The 20,178-nt window shown below is 36.8% G+C and overlaps 1 protein-coding gene across 1 annotated transcript in view; it reads right to left on the reverse strand.

Moving 5' to 3' along the window:
* Positions 1-20,178, reverse strand: part of LOC140229615 (octopamine receptor beta-2R-like) — a 51,393-nt gene that overhangs the window by 3,067 nt on the left and 28,148 nt on the right. Inside the window, exons 4-6 of the mRNA XM_072309862.1 lie at positions 14,313-14,321; positions 13,264-13,337; positions 12,706-13,033 (exon numbers count right to left, since the gene is read on the reverse strand). Coding sequence (XP_072165963.1) covers positions 12,706-13,033; positions 13,264-13,337; positions 14,313-14,321 — 411 coding nt within the window. The remainder of the gene's footprint in view (positions 1-12,705; positions 13,034-13,263; positions 13,338-14,312; positions 14,322-20,178) is intronic.

Here is a 20,178-nt window from a genome sequence, read left to right on the forward strand (position 1 = left end):
AGTATATACATGTACTGACTGGAAGTGATTATCTAGAGAATGTAGGGTTCATAGGGTCAAAGGTCAGGGGTCAAAGGTCAAGTGCAAGACTTCAAAATTTTACTATTACCCTCATATTTATGCAATGCCAGCAGGGTTATTTTTTTACACTTGGTGTATGTGTGTGTAACCTAATAGAAATTCTCTGGAAAGTTTTTTTTTTTCTCTCTTTTTGCCTCAAAGGTCAAAATGTCAAAGATCAATTGAAAGTGCTGAACTAACTTTTTCCTCCATATCTCGGAAGTGGCTCAAGTTACCTTGAAACTTAGTACATATTATGCATGTTCTACCTGAAAGTAATTATCTCATGAATTTTAGGGTCAAGGGCCAGATGAAAATGGTAACAATTTACTATTTAATTCAGAAATTGCACTTTTTCTCCACACCTGTACCTTGAAAATTACTCAATGCCTAAATGTATGAATGGTTCAAAGTCAAGTTAAAGTCCTTAAATCCCTAGATACATGCTCTCCTATTCATCCAATTAAACCTACGTCAAGGAAGGTGAACATTCAACACATTTGTGACAAACTTGTCATTCCAACATTTTGCCAATTTTGTGAAAATGTAATCACACAGTGTCCACATGTACTATCTAGACCTATTGGGAAAATCATGCATTATGGCGGAGGCATACCAGTCGCCAAAGCGACATTTCTAGTTAATTTATATATTGCATTGCAATGTAAACATAAACAACTTTCACTCGTCATGCTTGTTGCTCGTGTTGTTGTTTTTCTTTAAATTGCACGCATTTACACAGACAATGAATACATATCTTGCACATAAGGGCCGATAACAATATACATGTAGTATGAATCTTTACTATTACTGTCGCATTATCATCATTACCATCATTATGATTATGAATTCAAGCAGGCGGAGAATGACTGTGGGACTTAATACAGAGTGCATGTGTATGGAGTTTGTGGTTCAGAAAAGTTTCTACAGTACTTCCATCTGTTCACAAACCGCTGAAACAAACTCTCATTACATCGAGCGTGATTTCCAGAAACACATCGCACGCCAGTCACCTCTGAAGCATAGAGTCGCAAAGATTTACCACATCGCCCGCGTTTTCTCTCCGGACTTTCTCCCACTTTCCATCCTTTCCCTAGAATTTTGATTGATTTTATGTCGCGAAAAATGCAGCATTTTACGACCGTAAATTTGCTATGATCCTCGGGAGAGTGAATTGACCATAAAACTGACTGCCTGACGCTTTCACTGCCGTGTATATAGCGCCACGATAAATATTGCGCATAACGTATGCAGCGTTTAATTTTGGGCATAAATGTCGTGTCGAGTTCAGCCAATCCTTCCAGAGTCAGACGCGTATAGGCCCACCTGCTTTGCTTGAGACCTAAGTAGGAACTAGGCCCTGTTCACACTGGATGTGCGCCAAGCGATTCCACTGCATACGTACAAGACCCTGGACAGGCTTTGACTAAAGCTTTTCAGTCTTACATTAGTTCCAAAATTCTCTTCGTAGACTTCTATTGCGAAAAGTCGATAACAATCATGCTTTTGCTCATATCACAACGTATTTATCATGTTTATCAGGCAATCATGCACTTCTCACTCCTTGATAAAATTGCTGACTGCACGAACATTGTATTTATTGTTGTTGTTGTTTCTTTGCTGTATAGATATCTTGCGATGTTTCAAACAACTTGGGCATTGATTGAAAATGTCTGCAGAAATAAAAGGAAGCATCCATCGAGAGAGAGAGAGAGAGAGAGAGATGTTCAATCAAGAAATAGCACACGATTCTATCCGTAGACGTTTGGAACAGTCTGTGCTGTGTTAATGCCAAGTAAGACAATGCATACATATGTATTGCGAAAGAAAAAGAAGCCTTCTGGAACAATCCTGCGAGCATATCGCTGTGTGAAAATGTCTTTAAATCATCCAGCCCCATAAATAGTTTTATGGAGGTGAGAAAATATAGCCACCACCCGGTAGTGTAGATATTTCATTTTCCTAGTCAGTCTATATGAATGAATTGGAAAGTTATTGTGTTCATTGTCGATGGAATTGGGTCTTGTCAATAATGAATTATGTCGGAAGAATTCAGAGCAGCCTGCCCCTTGACGCAAAGATTCTTTGAGCAACAACGATATTTTTTATTACCGGCAATGCAATGACCTCGTAATCGTAATCGTCATCGCCATAATGGTGATCGTAATCGTCTACCCCGTCATGATTCCTGATCATAATCGCTACAGTCAGCATTATCAACGTCTCCATCATCCCCCTCCTCCTCCTTCTCCTCCTCCTCCTCCTCCTCCTCCTCCTCATCATCATCATCATCATCATTAACGTCTTTTTTTACTATTACCGTCACATTTTCATTATACCCCTTCTTGCAACCGATTGACAATTAATTGCCTTTCATTGATGTAAACTCGACTATCAAGTGTTTGTGTAATAGCCATGCATGATATAAAAAGATAATCACTATGAAGAACGTATTACCCCGCCCCAGTTTGTAATCATGCCCATAATGACTTATATACTACAAGGCGTTTACACCGACATGGAATAATTATAGGGCAATATTTGTCAATCGTTTATTTGCAGTAAAAGCAAGTAATCTGAATACTCCTTGCTCATGTTGATCATGATCTTTCATTTCACTTCATTTACTTATTTTCTAGTCATTTTCGGCAAAAATATACCAGTGTGCAGAATATATCATGCTTACAAAAACAGTAAGATAATCTAAATATGCATCGTATAATCACACGATGTCATATAACAGATGTAAAGCAAATATGCCTGATGTTTTAACTATACTAATCATGATAATCATGTTCAGTAATGCATGTATATCTTACCGTTTCCTTCAGTGTGGCAAACGTATTTTCCCCCGAGGGTTTTCTCATCAATCTTGAAATTTTCTCCCTTAGAGCACTGTCATTATTATTATTAGCTAAGCACTGCGAGAATTCCATGTACATGTATACACCTGGGTCAAGACGGACATATTATTATTGTATGGATAAAGCTTCCTGTTCATGGGTGATCGCACCGGATGAGGGATTCAAAATGCAGTAGTCTTTGATTTACCTATCCAAAGCCTTATCCACTATATTATACAACGAACCACATAACCCCCACATCGTAAACATTCTAGAGCCAACCTTTCCCAGCGATCCTGCCAAAACGCTTTATAAGAAGTACATACATATGGCGTCTAAATATTCATCCAACCCCAAGATCGCTACCGAATACGCAACTTCCACACCTGGGTCCCGTTGCATAAAACTTTTTTTGCAACCTTAGAAAATTCTGGTTGGGATTTGCCCAACCTGAATTTTTTAAGGTTGCTAATCTAAGAATGTAAAATCCTTTGCATAAAAACTCTGGTTGGGAGCTTCCAACCGGAATTTTGTGATTTCAACCGGAAAAAAAAATCCGGTTGGAGTTTTATGCAACGGGCCCCTGTTGTATCAAAGATTCGTTATACAGTAATAGTACAGATGATATTCTGCTATGGCAACATGAAAGCACCATTTTGGAGTAAACCACCGCATAAATAAGTTTTACGACACTCTTCCCACGATATATATTTTGCTCGCTCCTTAAGCAATTGTCAAGATGGATTTCCACATTCATTGACATTATCTTTACGTTACCTGAAGTAAAGTTGAACGAGCAGGATGATAGATACATTAAATAAAGTCATGAAATTTTACAGCCCCAATTGTTTTCTTCTTTATTAATTTTTTTTTAATGAGTGAGCAAGATTTGATATAACCTCATTCAAATTACAGAGGTGATGATGTCATCACACTTCACATTTCCCTTTCAACTGAGCACAAATTCAATCTTCATTAGATTTAGATGATTCACGCGAAAATCAATCAGGTTAAGAGATGTCTTTTTGACACCAAGTTATTGCCATCGTGTTGTAACCTAGCAACGATGAGCAGATGATGAGTAAATACGGGAAAGAGTGTGCAGGTTTATCATCGACCGTAGAAATGATTTCAGTAATGTTGCTCTCGTGCAACATCGGAGTTAGACAAGGAGAAAACCCATCACCCATGCTCTTTGCTCTCTTTTTAAATGACTTCAGTCATTTCCTCCAGGACAGAATGTTGTCTTGGCTTTGCTATGCGTGCTGTACTATACCAAAAATAGCTCAGCACACATGCCAGACAAACTGATTTCTACGTGTGCGTTAAACTTTTCACGTTGTTTTATGCAGAATGATACCTTAATTTTAGCTACATCACCGGATGACTTGCAGAACGCCTTCCCATAAATGCACTATCTGCATATTATTGTAACTGGTCTTAACATGTCCATTCAGACAAGACAAAGATTGCTGTCAGTTTCTCCATGGAGCTACTTGTAGCTCCATGGTTTATATAAAGATAAAGTGAGGGAACATCCTTCTCAACAAACCGTAACGGCAGACGGTTTAGTCTGGAAGCATTTTTATTATAACTATTGTTCACATTTTGTATATTCAACAATACGTAGCATCGATTTTACAAATTCCGATTTTTACAGTGGTTGTTTCTATCCCTAACTTACATTTTCGAACTATTTTAAATACTCATGCTGGTTTTTTGTTTCATCTGCAAATGGTGATATGCCTTCAACCAATAAGCACGCCGTATATCATGTATTAGGTGACATCAAGATGTCTGCCACCATGTCACACTGTGTTATGCATTCTGTACAGTATGTACATACACGATCGAACAATATGGACTTCGCGGTAAGAAATCAGGCAGCAGCGCCAGCGTCGCGGCTGCTGCATACTGATCTAAATAATCGAATGGAGGCATTATGTTGAGAGAAGTTTTTTTTTTTTTTTTTTTTTTTTTAAGAGGCTGACCAGCTTTCGTCCAACCCGGGAGCGCAAGAAATAAAATACTAATATACCGTTACCATGCAACGCAGTTTCCCACACATATTCGAAACACATGTCCTGCTCCCCTTGTTCCAGAGAACAACATGTGTGCCGAATTGTATGAGCATTGCTGAAAAAAAAAAAGGAAGAAAAAATGAGAAAGTAGTTTGATCCAAATATTTTGCCCTGGTTTATATTCATGGTTACTATAGCATTGCAGTTTCCAACACATTCAAAAAAAAAAAAAAAAAGGCTTCACCCCGACGCCAATGTGTGTGTACAGTATCCCAAGGTTCTAGAGCATTTTTTTTTGAACGAATAAGGAAATGCTGCGATCCGCAATATTTTCCCGATTTATTGCTATGATATGCCGTTTACATGTCACTATAATGCGTTGTTACCATGACAACGCAGTTTCCAATACATTCGAAAAATGTCTTGCACATCTTCATCCCGACACGTGTGTGTCAAGCTTCATGATCACTTGGCTTGAAAAATGAGGAACTTTTTCGATACCTAGTATTTTTCCTATCAATCGCTGTAATATGCTGTTACCATGGTAACGCATTTTTTTAGACATTAATGAATGTGACTTGCACATTTTCACTCAAGGCAAATGTGTGCGCCAAATTTTATGATCATCGCTCAAAAAATGCGGAAGTAGCTCATTACTAAAAACTATGCTCTGATTTATGGCCATAACATACCGTCACCACGGCAAAGCAGTAGCCAATAGACATAAAAAAGATGTCTTGCACATCTTCATCCGCAAAATAATGTGTGTGTGCTAAATTTCATGAGCATTGCTAAAAACTGGAGCAGTACGTCGATTCGCAAGATTTGCGACGCACCGATACCACACGCGGTGGACTTTTCGACTCTTACAACAAGTCGAGAAGTATGGACTTATCGGTTTTTGCCGTAAAACACATTGAAAATACAACATTTCTCATTATCCTCTTTGTAGAGGCCTGAACATTAAACCGCGTATCACATAGGTAACTGACATTCATAATGATCCCTACTTCATTCGCCAACAAAGTGTAATGAAAAATCGTGATTGATTGATTGATTGAATTTATTGCCACTTCATGGGGTGGAACACCCTGATCAGCAGAGCTCGTTTCCATAGGCATTGAACACTCATAGTTATTGATCAATCGGTTTTTTGAACAAACTCTTCATATGTTTCATGTTTATGCAAAAATGTCGTTGAATTCTCCAATACCCTATGTATTAAATTGTGGTGACATGAGAATAAACATAACTGGCATTTACTGCCCGACTTGCCAATTATTATCCAAAAACAAAAGATATCCTGTATCTAGACGGTTATCCGGATCACTTCCAAAAGTTTATGATTTGTTCCTTGTGTCATTAGAACCTTTTCCTGTAAGTTTCATCCAAATTTGTTCATAACTTTTTGAGTTATTTTGTAAACACAAAAGACAGACAGACAAACAAACTAACGCCGGCAAAAACATTACCTCCTTGGCGGAGATAATGATATTAAAAGTTTGTAGTACCTGTTAAATTATCCACGAATGTACCAGGATATTAACTGTGCCTCTCCTAAACATAACGGCTTTATATTGCTTTTCGCACTGTACTAAAATGAGTTAGACTGATAAATTGTTTCATGTCGTGAGAAAGTTGTAATAATCTTGAGCTTTATGAATATTTTCGAGTATACAACATTTATCACTGTATTAATTACATTCATAAGGACAGCAATTCAACCGCGGGTCTTTATTTCAGGAAACATTTTGTGATTTACTGCCGCTTGCTAATCGTAAAATGTGGATGAAGAGCAATTTATGGCATCTTACGGGGGTGGGGATGATTAAAGCCAGTGGCGACGAAAGTCATCGGACAAACAAAGTTACTGTAAATAACTCTAGAGGGAGTGCTTCCCTCTGCCCACCAATACAAGCCAGTTTGGAGTTAGCTCTGCATTGGCTTATTGAAATGACCTTTCATTTTGTTTTTCTTAGTAAGATGATTAAGAACTTTCCACGTTTTCAAATTGACGTAACGCATAAGTTTGCCCGATGTAACAATTTTATGGAATTCATCAATCATGTTCAAACAAAGAACGAACTTGCGTCCAGACCAGACAACAAAAATGCTCCGACCATAAACACTTGGGGGAGCAACCATTTTCATTATTTGGCATTGAATGTATCAACAAAGAGAACTGATTGATATTGCCAAATACCAAGCTTGCTGCTGTCAGGTGGATGTGGTGGCAAGCAGTATTTATTATGATTATATGAATAATCATATATTATATCACAGATACTTATCTTAGTAAATTGAAAAGTCATCATGCCTGTGGGTACTTAATATCTTTTTTTTTTCTGCTCATTTCGACGCAGCAAACAGAATTTGTAGAGTAACGTGGGTTAAAGGCATTATTTACCACTAGCAGATGAAATAAAAACCCAGCCTTACTGCTTAAAAAAAGTTTAAAATTTGACTAAGGGATAGAAACAACCAATGTAAAAATGTTAATCAGTATAATCAATGTTAAATATTATTGAATATACAAAATGTGAACAACGATTAATATTAAAAATCAATAAAGCGTATTGTTTCTAGAATAAACTGTCAAGACTTATGGCTTATTGAGAAAAATAATAATATCTTCTTATATTTCAGGCTTTATTGCAAAATGTTTATATGGTAGGAGTTTTTGTGATACGTCTGACCTACACATATGCATCGAATGTGATACCTCAAACAATGTTTTTTTTTTTTTTTTTTTAAATCACTGCTTCCAATGGTAAACAATACCTTTAAACTCTACAGTTGACAGTCATCAACGGTTGGTCGTAATGTGTCTGCAGGTATTTCGAAAGACCGTCCAGTTTCTCCCAGCAACGTGTAAATATGCTCCCCTATACCTATACATTATTTTATGAAACTGTCATTACCTAAGCGTATGTATTATAATGAACAATGATGAATGCGATGACGGTTATTATAAATCTAAACACGGAAAGAGGGGGAGAGGGATAAAGGGGACTTGCAAGAGAGCGAAAGTTTTATGACGAGAATAGTGATAAACTCTCTTTCTCCTCGCAATCCCATTTACTACTCATTTCATTGTCCCATCATTACATTCTGCATTGTCCTTCAGTAACCCCGTGTAATATTAAAGCCGAGCCTCCCTTTGCAGTATCGGAAGGTTCCTGCTTTTGTTAGATACCATCGTTGGTCCAAAAGTACATCAATCATAAAATAACGTAGATCTCGAGATGACTTCTCTGAGTCAAGATAACTGCTGATATTTAACTCTCCTTTACCCACATGAACAAATGAATTTGCCACCGTCCTCTAGGGATATAAAACCACTCCATATTCGAATTTAATTTGCTAATGACAGTAAAGTAAATAAATCAATTTTGTTACGCCTCTTTTTGCGGTTAAAAAACACCATGTTCGAGTGGAATTTGCTAGTAACAGTAAAATAAGCAAGGATTTTCTTTTTTTATTAGACTCTTAGGTAAAATAAGAGGAATGCAAAATGTGAAATTTGAGAACTTTCTTAAATAGGGAAGGGGGATTCAACGAATTCATACACAATATACCGGCGATGACGCTATCATTGTCTACCTATTCTCCCCCTTGTTTGGTTCATAAAAGTGTCATGATCTTCGATAAATAATGAATCACTCTAAAAACGCAAATGTTGAATCAACATTTAAAAGGGCCGAGGAGTGACAGCATTTTTGAAGTGTTGCATCCAACTTTTAAGATAGCATTTTAAATGTTGAATCTAGCAGGAAAACCAACACTTTGAAAATAATGTTGTCACTCCTCGGCCCTCTTAAATGCTAATTCAACATTTGAGTTTTTAGAGTGATGGGATAATGAATCAAGTGAATAATGAAATAATCTGTGAAAAAAATAAATGTATATGCTATTTGTCATTAAACACGTTGATGAATAAGCAACGATGACCCTTTTACATGACAAAGTAATCATCGCTAAATTTATCGGGAGAATGCGATTTCTTCCCCTCTGATTTATGTTGTGAAATGATTTTTGTTACGATTCGTACATTTTGTCGTATGCCAGCAAGGGAAGTGTTATGACGTCATAACTTCGTCATCTCATCTAATTTACATATTGTGACGCTGACCGTTACCATGACTTTGTGAAAACATGTGAAACCTGGAATTCAATAAATGCGTCGCCACTTCTTCATCTTGTTCCCTCTTCGACAACTCAAAAACTTAATTCTTGCGATGAGAAAGCTTGCAGCCCAAAGCTTGCCAGTCGCAAACCGAATCCCACTTTTGACAGAATTTTAGTGGGGCCAGGTGGACTAAATAACTCATTAGCAGGGATTCGTTTTATAATGGTGTTTGCAAAACGTTTATTAGTACCATATAAATTTGAATATATAGCAGTAACTTCGACAGCAGTTAAAGTGAAAACATCATGTACAGTAGTTCTTGTATGCTTGCAGAATTGTCGATTTTTGTCCAAACATGTACACTTAAGCCCTATGTTGAAGAAATGTGTGCAAAAACACCATGATAACACGATTACCCATGGGTGATGACGAAAATGCGAAGTATTAACCAAAAAGGTTCGCCGATCGTGGTTGCTATGATATACGTGATGTCTTACATTGGATTACATCGATTACAATATATCGGACCATATAGCGTTTTACATCGCACGCGAGAGTGAATATTAAATTTATGCAGCTTGTTCTGCATGCGATTCATATTTGCATGTTTGGTTTCACACTATATTCGATCATCCCCGTACGAGGGCCGCGTTCTACTAACACAGCACTACAGAACTGATGAACGGGGAGGGCGCTTCCGGAATTGAAAGTTGTTATACCGGTATCAATTAAAAAAAAAAAAAAAAAAATCACTCCTTATCCCGTCAGATCGCGTCAGCCAGTCAAGTTTACTGGTGGAGCTTTGAGATACAATGCAAGCACATTCGAATTTGGAAAGATGAATTTTGAGCCCTCACGAGTAGGCCCTATGTTTTAGCTTTAACCCTATAAAGCCCAAGGGGGGGGGGGGGGGGTTGCACTTTGTGCCCCCTACCAGATTTTCATTCGCCACTCCTTCGCCCTTACTTCAATTTTAACCAACTTTGGAGACTTTTCCTAAAATCTTATTCCAAACATTTTGATATATAATTTAGCTAAATTTAATATTGCTGCTTGCCATGGCAACCATAAACTGACAACCATGTCAGTCAGATTTTGCGTATTTTTCTGTTCCAATTCCAGTTAACAATATTATAATGTATGAAATGGGCATTTCGTGGGTGAAAATTGCTGAAGAAGCTAAATGTGAGGTAATTATGGCTCTGAAATGTTTTTCCTATTATTTCCTTTGTTTTTCTGTGACAGCGGCATAACACAATAGATATAATAGAGATACTTGAAAATAACTGTATTTTCCAAAGATTCCCGTTCTATTTTGTGTTATTTTGATTCCTTCACCCAAGTTATACCTCTAATATCATTTGTTTATCACATTATCAATCTACAAACTTAAAATTCCAATATTATGGGAATATGAAATATGATAACTATGCATGTACCTATCCCAAACATTACATCACAGGTCTCATAATGTATTTCTTTATTTTGTTATGAATAGCGCCCCCATGTGGTGACCTTGAGAAATTTCAACCTTAACAAATAATGAACTTTGACTTGCACATCATTTGTGGCAAATATGAAAAATATTGGTCTATGATAAGACATATATACTGGGGATAAAGAAATTATACAGAAAAATCATTTTTTTAAAGCATATTTCCTATGTATTTCTTTATATTTTGGTAAGTAGCGCCCTCCATGGGCGACCATTAAAAAATTCAAGTATGCGGTCATGTAGAGTATGAGTTGCTCTACCCATGTGCAAAATATGACGATGAAACATCGAACAATAACAAAGTTATATAGGGGGCACAATGTGCCCCCCTTGTGCCTGGGAAAGGTCAAAATAGCTTGGGCTTTATACTGTGGGTTAAATGAATCCCACAAGGATTGGAATAATCATCCCCCAGCATTCCCACTGATTCCCACTGATCAGTTACTAGCCATCCCCTTTAAGAGACAACCAATCATCCTCGAGCATTAATTCTGAGTTGCTTCTGTAATAATAATTGCACTTATTGTCATTTTCAACAATTGCACACATTTTTATGATAATCCAGTAAAACGAGTTTATGTCTAGCAGGAAAATTTATCCATCAGGTTATAACGATATCATGAATAGCATCGAGAAGTTTGTTCGTTTGAAATGACCCTACACGAGTAAATGATGATACAATGCACCTATTTATATTAACACAACTAGCATGCATCAATAAACCTGTCCATTTGAAATGACACCGTTTTCAATCGATACTCGGTCATGAATAATTATTTAAAATTTTCCCACACTGGTAAATGATAATACAATGTATCTATTTGTTAAAGATACACAACTAATATCAATAAACATGTTCATTTGAAACGACACTGTTTTCTATCGCTACTTGGTCATGGATGATACCATTTTCAAAGCTGTTCGACTGAACAACACAGATTTCTGCTTCATAAGTTATTCCTCTTTCGCATATTATGCACCCAAGTTCCTGAAGTACCGATATAAGCGCTGCACTCAAGGGCATGTGTTTATAGGTCACGGAATTCCCTGCGTGATCGCAATTGACGCAGCATCGTTTTATGCCTCTTGCGGACTCGTAGTTTGCGAATGATCGCCAACCACTTACATAATAATAATAATAATAATAATAATAATAATAATAATAATAATAATAATGATAATAATAATAATAATAATAATAATAATAATAATAATAATAATAATAATAATGATAATAATAATAATAATAATGATAATAATAATAATAATGATAATGATAATGATGATGATAATAATAACAATAATAGTGTATACTTCTATATGGCGCAAAAATCCATCAAAAGGCTGCTCATGGCTTACAGGTGGGATGTCTCCTACCCCAACCCTCAGTATGATGGTTCACTGTAATATGTTTATTTCGGCGAAAGAAGAACGATTAAAGGAACAGTTAACGAAAGTGCGGGAATTTAAAAAAATCGTGTAAACGTTTTTTCTTTTACAACTTTCTTGAGAGTTCGTGATGTCACAGCAGCAGGACAGTATAAAGAATATAAAGGAATTTCTTAGGATCTATTTTTTCTTTTAGGAAACCGAAAGAACACTAATTGGGCACCCCTGGCTCATACGGAAAACATGGGGAATAACCTCCTCAACAATTCTCAGTAACATTGCAGGTCGCGGAACTGTGCTCTGTTCATTTAAAGAAGCTCTCCTGAATCCCCAAACTACATTTTGGGTGTATCTCCCTTTAAACGAAAGGAGGCTAAGGTGAAGAGAGTGGATAGTGAGGGCGGAGGGGAAGGAGGATTCAAATAAAATGAAGTCCGTAGTGAGAATGCAATTTACCATTTATCGACAGTGGTGTTTAAAGATCTTTATGTCATGACCAAAAATAGATGCAGTACCTACCATTCTTAATGAAAACATCGCATGGAAGTTCAAAATACTATGACTCTTGTGTACTTAGTGCAAAATGTGTCATTCTTTTCCTCCCTTTTTTTTGTGCACATAATGATATCTTACTCCTCTCTGTCTTTTTCGTATTTTTTTTTTCAAGTTCAAGTTCATATTTTATTTTTCTCCATCACCACATAATCAATAATTGTAAAAGAACATTTCTGTTTACGAATAACACTTCGTCAATCCAATGATACTTACATTGCAAGCAGCGTCACTGTTGAGTAAGAGGTAGCCATTATCGAAGATGGACCACATAGTGAACGTCATGCTCGTCACCGCCACACCCATGTCCATGACGGTCAGGTTGAGGATCAGCAGATTGTGTGGATTCCTCCGCAGCGAGCGGTCGCGGAGGATGGTCACCATGGCTAACAGGTTGCCTAGAAACGCGGAGACGAGGATGACGGCGAGGGTGATGCCTTCGACTATAGCAGCAGCCGAGTTCGGATCGTGGACGAAGACGTCGCCGCCTCCGTCGATGGTTGGCGCGGATGATGCTGTTGAGACGTTGCCATAGTTACCATCACTCACCAAAGCTGGTAAAGAGCTTGACGTCTGGATGATCTCCTCGATCGTTGTAACCTCTTCTTTCACGGTAATAGTCGCTAAGTCCGTCATGTCGCTGATGTAAAACCGATGCTACAGGGTACGTTAATCAGCTTTAGTTCTCTTTGACATTCGCTATCACGCGCCTCTCCTCAAAGAAGTAATGTGTAAACAAGCCAAGGATCAAAACCTGGTCTGTGCAAAGCTCACATCGAACTGAAGCAAGTCATATTAGAGGGAGGTTTTAGAAGAGAATTGCCACGAAGAAAACCTGATTTTAAGACCTAATTTGGGTTGTGGAAGAATACATTAACATATTAAGATCAATTTTGAGGATGGGGGAGGGATGCACAAGGTAATGCTCTATTTTCTGATCACACAAAATGTCATACTTAGCCTATACCAAACAATTTTATTCTCCTTCTCCTTCCTTTTCTTCTTTCTACTTCTTTTCTTCGCACGTGGATTAATTGTTATTATTATTATTATTATTATTATTATTATTATTATTATTATTATCATCATTATTATCATTATCATTGTTATTATTATTATCATTATTATTATAATTATCATTATTTCCTACTAATCAGAAATATATAACAGCAGATGCAGGGTAACTATATAAATAATGGTAATCATTGAATTAACTGACTACAGCTGAACTATGATGTGTATATAACCATATAGGCAGATGATTTTCTTTCTTTTTTTTTTTTTTTAGTTTTTCTTATCTTTGAGACATATAAGAAAAATGAAATTGGAATGAATAGGCCCTACCGACCTTGAATTACCACCCGTTGAAAGAAAATTAATGAAGAGTAAAATATTAATCGAATGATATTATGGTCACTTAGCCGCAACTTCCTTCCAAATGGATGTCACAGCTCAATCTGCAAGAATTCCCACGCTTCTACCTCATTACTTGTTTAAAGCAAAATAGCATCAAGCATTGTACCTTTTGAAGCATGTAGTCACTGAAGCTCAACATCATCACAATCTTGAGTAAAGTTTATACTCAGACTGACAGTTTTATACATATAGCGTAATGCTGTAAATCATACACTCCTGTATAGTTACGCTTAGGTGACGAAATGCCTTGCCGATCAATTTCTTTTTCACATTATGTGCATAATATGATGAATATAGTTTGGGAAGTTAAGAAATCATTTCGTCTCGCTGCTCTCACGCTTAACCGTTATGATGGATGGGTGGCATGATCTTAGCCATCTCCCATGTATTATCCTGAGAAAACTTACCTTGCATTCCTGAGAAGAAAAAACACAAGAACAACTATGAACGTGCTTGAGGTATATGACCGTTGCCAATGAAATTCTTTTGCTATAAAGCGTACGCAGTGAAGAAGAAAGTCCTACATACGGCTGGGATGGATCGAGGGCCGACGTGAAGTCAAGTACTAGCTGCGTACAGCTTCCACGCGAGATTTTAAACTTCATTCAAATTCGGCCCCCGTTGTTGACTCCGGAGGCGAACTCGCGGTCATTAAAATCGCGAAGTCGCACACGGACGTCACGTTCGCACGTTCATAATTATTAATGTCCAAACAATCACGCACTGCTATCTTTCGACTTGGGAAGAAGGCTTACCGTTGAGGGCGTGGTACCAATATTCTGAATTGTAATATTTCATTTTTTTTTTTTTTTTACTGTAATCCTTTTTGCAGAGAACATTCTCCGTATCTATGAGGTACATGTACATTACATTCTATCGCCTGCCTTTCCTTGTCGAAGCGATTAATGGACTTTTATGTGTATTTCTAGAGGCCAATCTAACCATATTCATCATAATAAATTACATGGAACACGGGGACGAAATATATTACAAAGCGTACGAAATTGTATTATGCATGACATCCAGAGCTTACATGCATGTTACATGATGTTATTGTATGTATTCGTGTTTGATACTTAATCTTTACTGCATGTCTTACGCGTCGTCTTGTCAAAATGTTAGATTTTGAATTCAGGCCTATTAAAAAGAATTATGCCTATAGTTCTGCCATTATCTTTTGAGATGACTTTCCCCCGAATGCACAACTTTTTGCACTCCATTTACAAGTAAATTATCGTTTAGAGTGATGTTTTGGGCAGTGATTTAATAATGAAGTTTTATCGTCAAGGTTTACGCGAATCTCCAATTGTCTTTTTTTTTTCAAGTAAACTTGATTCTGAAAACAAAGTAACTTTCTCGTTGCTAAATTTTATGAACAATAATGTGGAGTATGATTTATAAAAACTTAATATCCACAATTCCTGTGAGTACGGCATCCTTAGAAATCTGATTCTAACATTCTTCACGCAAAAACAAACATTTTGTTTACGGCTTTATGTGTTATGCCTAATCGTAAAGAAACCACAAAATATAATAATGTCATTTAGATAATGTCAAGGGATAGTGATGTGTGGTGGAGATGACGATTTAGCTATTAACTTTTTGCGAGATACTAAGAACACATTCGCGAAATGTTACAGAGCATACCATTCTAAGAGGAATTCAAAGTTGATTTTGATGAAAATCGGTTTTGAAAAGGCCGAGATATCCCCCCAAAAAAGTAAAACAAAGCAAACCTTTAATTAGGATCGCTTTGATTTTGATATCTCAGCCATTTCAAAACCAATTTCCATTAAGTAAACTCTGAATTCCTGTGAATGCTCTTTCGCATTATTTTAAAAGAGATTTCTCATTATCTCACCAAAAATTAGAAACCTGCCAGGCAGATCTCAACCAAAACTATACCATCTCCCTCTAAATCATCATCAACCTTATCATTATGTTCAAAGTGCAAAACAGTGTCTCATTTAACTATACTAAATAGAACGGGTGAAACAATCATCGTACTTATTTGGACATCTTAAAAGAGAGAAAAAAAGGGGAGGAATGAAATCAAAAAATAGACCTCTATCCACGAAATCAGATAAATGATTTTGGCAGCATAGAAACTGTTGCGGATAATTTTTGATAAAAATTCTCAATTTTTGTTAATTTGAGTCAATCATCTTGGAAGCAAACGTAAATCTTCTTTCTCACGTGATTCACTTAAGCGTTAAATCTTGTATGTCAGATTGTTCGCGGTATTATAGTACTCATGCCGCTGACGGTTTTTTTTTTTCTCTCTCTCTAACCGTTTGCCTTCCCTTTTCATCCATCTCGCTGCTATAAAATCATGGATTTTTTGAAAGAAATATTATTGTGTTGCAGACCTCGCCCTTTTTTTAAACGTCCTGCTGACATTCAAAAGAACCCATACTTGTAGGCAGCGTGCGTTGAATGGAAACCAAGCGTAAACAAAGAGACTCGTTCTGATATTCCAATGTCCTTTTTGCAACAGGAGAAAATGACAGGGATATGATTTATCTTTTTGAGTTTGGTTTTTTTTTTGCTTTTTTTCGACTCTGAAAATTGCTTCATTCTGTGACAAGAGTGAGTGAGTACAACAAGAACAAGAACAACAAGAACAACAATAAGAACAAGAACCACTATCGTACAACTACAACAACAACAACAACAACAACAACAAGAAATCACATCTGTAAAATACGTGTCGATGGAAAATAGCGTTTCTATTGCTAATTACCATGGAAGTAGAAAGATGGTTTCTCAAATAAAATTGCAACCGAACTTGCTAATCATTTCTTAAGATATGCAATTGTTATAAAGGGCCTTTTGCATTTGTCAAGAAAACAGTATCATTAAACTGCCATATTAGGAAATTGTTTAACAAGATCAGGGTCCTATCACAGAGATTAAATTTGCAAAAAAAAAAATGTATTCTATGTAATGTTTCTCTGTTTATTCTTGATGTTTCGTGTGACTGTCGAAGAACTAAACTTAATGAATAATCAAGCTAACTTGGTGTTAGCTAATGGTGTGTATCTATTTACTTACCTATCTATCTATAATCATTCAATTTTTTAATAGGTTTTTCCTGCCAATTTCGTAAAATTGTCATTCATTTTCATTTTATATGCATTCAAATTCGTTTTGTGCACTCAAATCAATGCTCAAAAGTTCAAATTCGGATGTTTTATAGCATTCACTTTCGTGTCTGGGCATAATCTCCGAGTTTGTGCATTCAAATTAGTGCGATGGCCTCAATAAGCACTTAAAAGCGCTTTCAATTTCGGGTTTTGAGCTAGGGAGTTCTGCAATAGTGCTATTGAATCACAAAATAATGAAATTGGCCGGAAAACATCATTTACTTATCTATCTATCTATCTATCTACTTATTCATTTATCTATTGATTCATTCATGCATTCATTGGATTCATTGTAAAGAGGAAGCTCCTAAATTGACAAGTGAAACAAGTCACAGGCAATCTTAAATACTCCAATTCTCTACACCACTTATTACAATAATTAGTTCTTTTTGTTCACTATATTTGTACGTTTCTAGGCATATCCCCGGCAAATAAGCGACAGAAAAATCGTAGAAGATATAATATTATAATGAGGTATAAATATGACGAAGATTTAGACTTTCTTTTGGCCACAAAGTGATTATGAGGATATCATGAATCGATACTTATGTCAACATACATTTGCAGCTCATACGTATTACATGTATATTCAAATCCTTAGAAACGCACTCTTGTTTCGACCCGCGGTGGTTGGAATACAGCAGCGGTTTTGCGGTACGGGTTTTTGTTTTATTGATGAAAATACCTCGTCCCCTCTCTCTCTCGTTTTGCTCTCTCTCTCCCTCCGTCTCTCTCTCTCTCTCCCTTATTCCGACGCAATCTACGCGTTTGAATCAACTCTGCTGACGCATTACGGGGAGAACCCACCGCCGTACGCGAGCGTACGACACCTATTATACATCGATAATCAGTAATGGTGTGTGGAGAGAATTTCGTTGATTGCAATCATAATCAACGCCAAATGCCGGTTCAGCACACTCTCTTTACCAGCTACATCTGGTAATTGCTGCAGCCTGTGTTCACGAATGCGGTCGCTATGTAGGCGTGCTTTGGTTTCTTTGTAGTCCTTGCAAAAACTTGCAAATCATGATTCATGGGATCTTTTGTGGGGCTGTTGTTATATAGAGCCTCGGCAATTAGTTTGTAATCATGTCCAATTATACCCAAAAGCCGGTTGCATGGGGCTTCGTGTCACAGCTGCGTTAGGATAGTTAAAATGTATAGACCTAATCAATGTAAGATATCTGGCTCGCCTTTGTCCTATAGAGCTAGAGCTTTATGGAAGGAAATATGCTTTTTGCCAAACACAATAAGGCAGTCCACATCGCGGGAGAAGAGGCTACCGTTTTGCTTCTTTCTTTATGCCATCAAAAGCCCAAAATATCTCTCTTTCACGTCTGGACAACAATGAAAATTTGATCAAAATCGGATAAAAATAGGGAAGTTATGAAATAACAAAGTTTCGCTCATTTCTGCAGAACAATTCTGGCACAGTGGATATAAATGATATGCAAATGAATGAGCTGATGATGTCATCACCTCCCGTATTCCATTGATCGTCTACTAAAAATAGAATACGAAAATCTAAATTTTCTGTCAATAATGTGTAAAGCGTGACGTCTCATAAAGGTCTAATAAAGGAGTTAGTTATTAGGTGATCCGAGTATCCTCTCGGATCACCTATTGTATCTGTACGGATTCTTTCTTCTTCTTTATTTCTTTCTCCTCAAATGTTGTGCAGAGGTTAACTCAAAAAGTCATTTACCTATCACTTCTAAACTGATACCATATATGTATCACGTCATAAGGACGACAGATCTAATGTATCACTGTGATCAGTCAACCATGACGTCACTATGACGTCATTATCTGAAAACACGTTCACATTCGTATCTCATTAATGGAATGGATTTTCTCAATGAAATTTACATATCATATAGTTCAAGTCAAGCTCTATTGATATATTTCATAAAATTTAGTCACGTTCATAGTAAACGAGCGCGTACGCGCGCGTTGAAATTTTAACATGCTCCAATCGAGCTCAAAATTGTTTTGCACACGTTTCAGGTCATTTGGAGTATTTCAGAAAAAATTGACGGACGCGTACGTGCGCGCGCATATACGCACGCACAGCTCATATGCAATAGAAATTTCCCGTTTTTTCACACGTATCGGATGTCTGAAATGTCAAAGAATGTTTCTACTAAGTTTCAAGTCGATCCGACTCAATATGACGTCATACGGACCCGTCAAAGTTGAAATTCCGCGCGCGCGTCAATGGCGATATACAGTGCAACAATGCCAAAAAACCGCCAAATTTAAATCCGATTTTACTCGTCAGGATGGACGGTGACCCCCCATTTTCTTTACATATTTTGAAAGCTGATGAGTTGTACATATCATCTCATGGGTTGGCGATACTGAAAAAATGATTAAAAGATATCAAATTTCTTTAAAAAGTACAAAAAGTAAATTTTCAAAATGACGTCATCAAAATTCAAGTTCACTCGAGCGTATCTCACTTATCCTTTGCCGATTTTCACCTAACTTTCAGTATGTTGTAGCTTATTTAATGTTCTTTCATATTTATTATTACAAACTTTTGATTGGATGACGTCATCACCTCGTAAAAATGGATTAAAAGTATCCTTGTAAAATTTGACCAGTTTACGTGTTATCTCTATGGGAGAGCAGTTTTTCTGGAAGTGAAAATTGACATGACTATCTTTTTCGAGCACTAGCTCACTTATGCTTCGGTGAATTTTTCCCAGATTTTAATATGTTGTAGCTGAGACTTTGGGCTATCGTAAATGTGCCCTTCGTTTTTTCATGCGATGTCGGGATCAAGTCAAAAAACTTACTTGAAATTAAAGTTTATCTTCGATGTATTGAAATATTTCTTTCTTTTTGCAATGTTATGTGCAATAACTCAAGAAAAACATACCCTATCAAAACCATATTTTGCACATATTTAGTTCATGTCACGAACATTATTTCATAAAATAACAACGACTTGATCAGACGCCATCTTGGGTATGTAAATTAGGGTCAAAGGTCATAGATGTTTCATCCTGTATCTTGGTGAATACATGTCCTATCTTTCCCATATTTTGCACACGTAAAGACCATGTTACAGGGATCATTTCATAAAATAACCACTTTTTGCTCAGATGCCATCTTGTCTGTG

Source organism: Diadema setosum, chromosome 6 (assembly GCF_964275005.1).
Source record: "Diadema setosum chromosome 6, eeDiaSeto1, whole genome shotgun sequence".
Classification (NCBI taxonomy): Eukaryota; Metazoa; Echinodermata; class Echinoidea; order Diadematoida; family Diadematidae; genus Diadema; species Diadema setosum.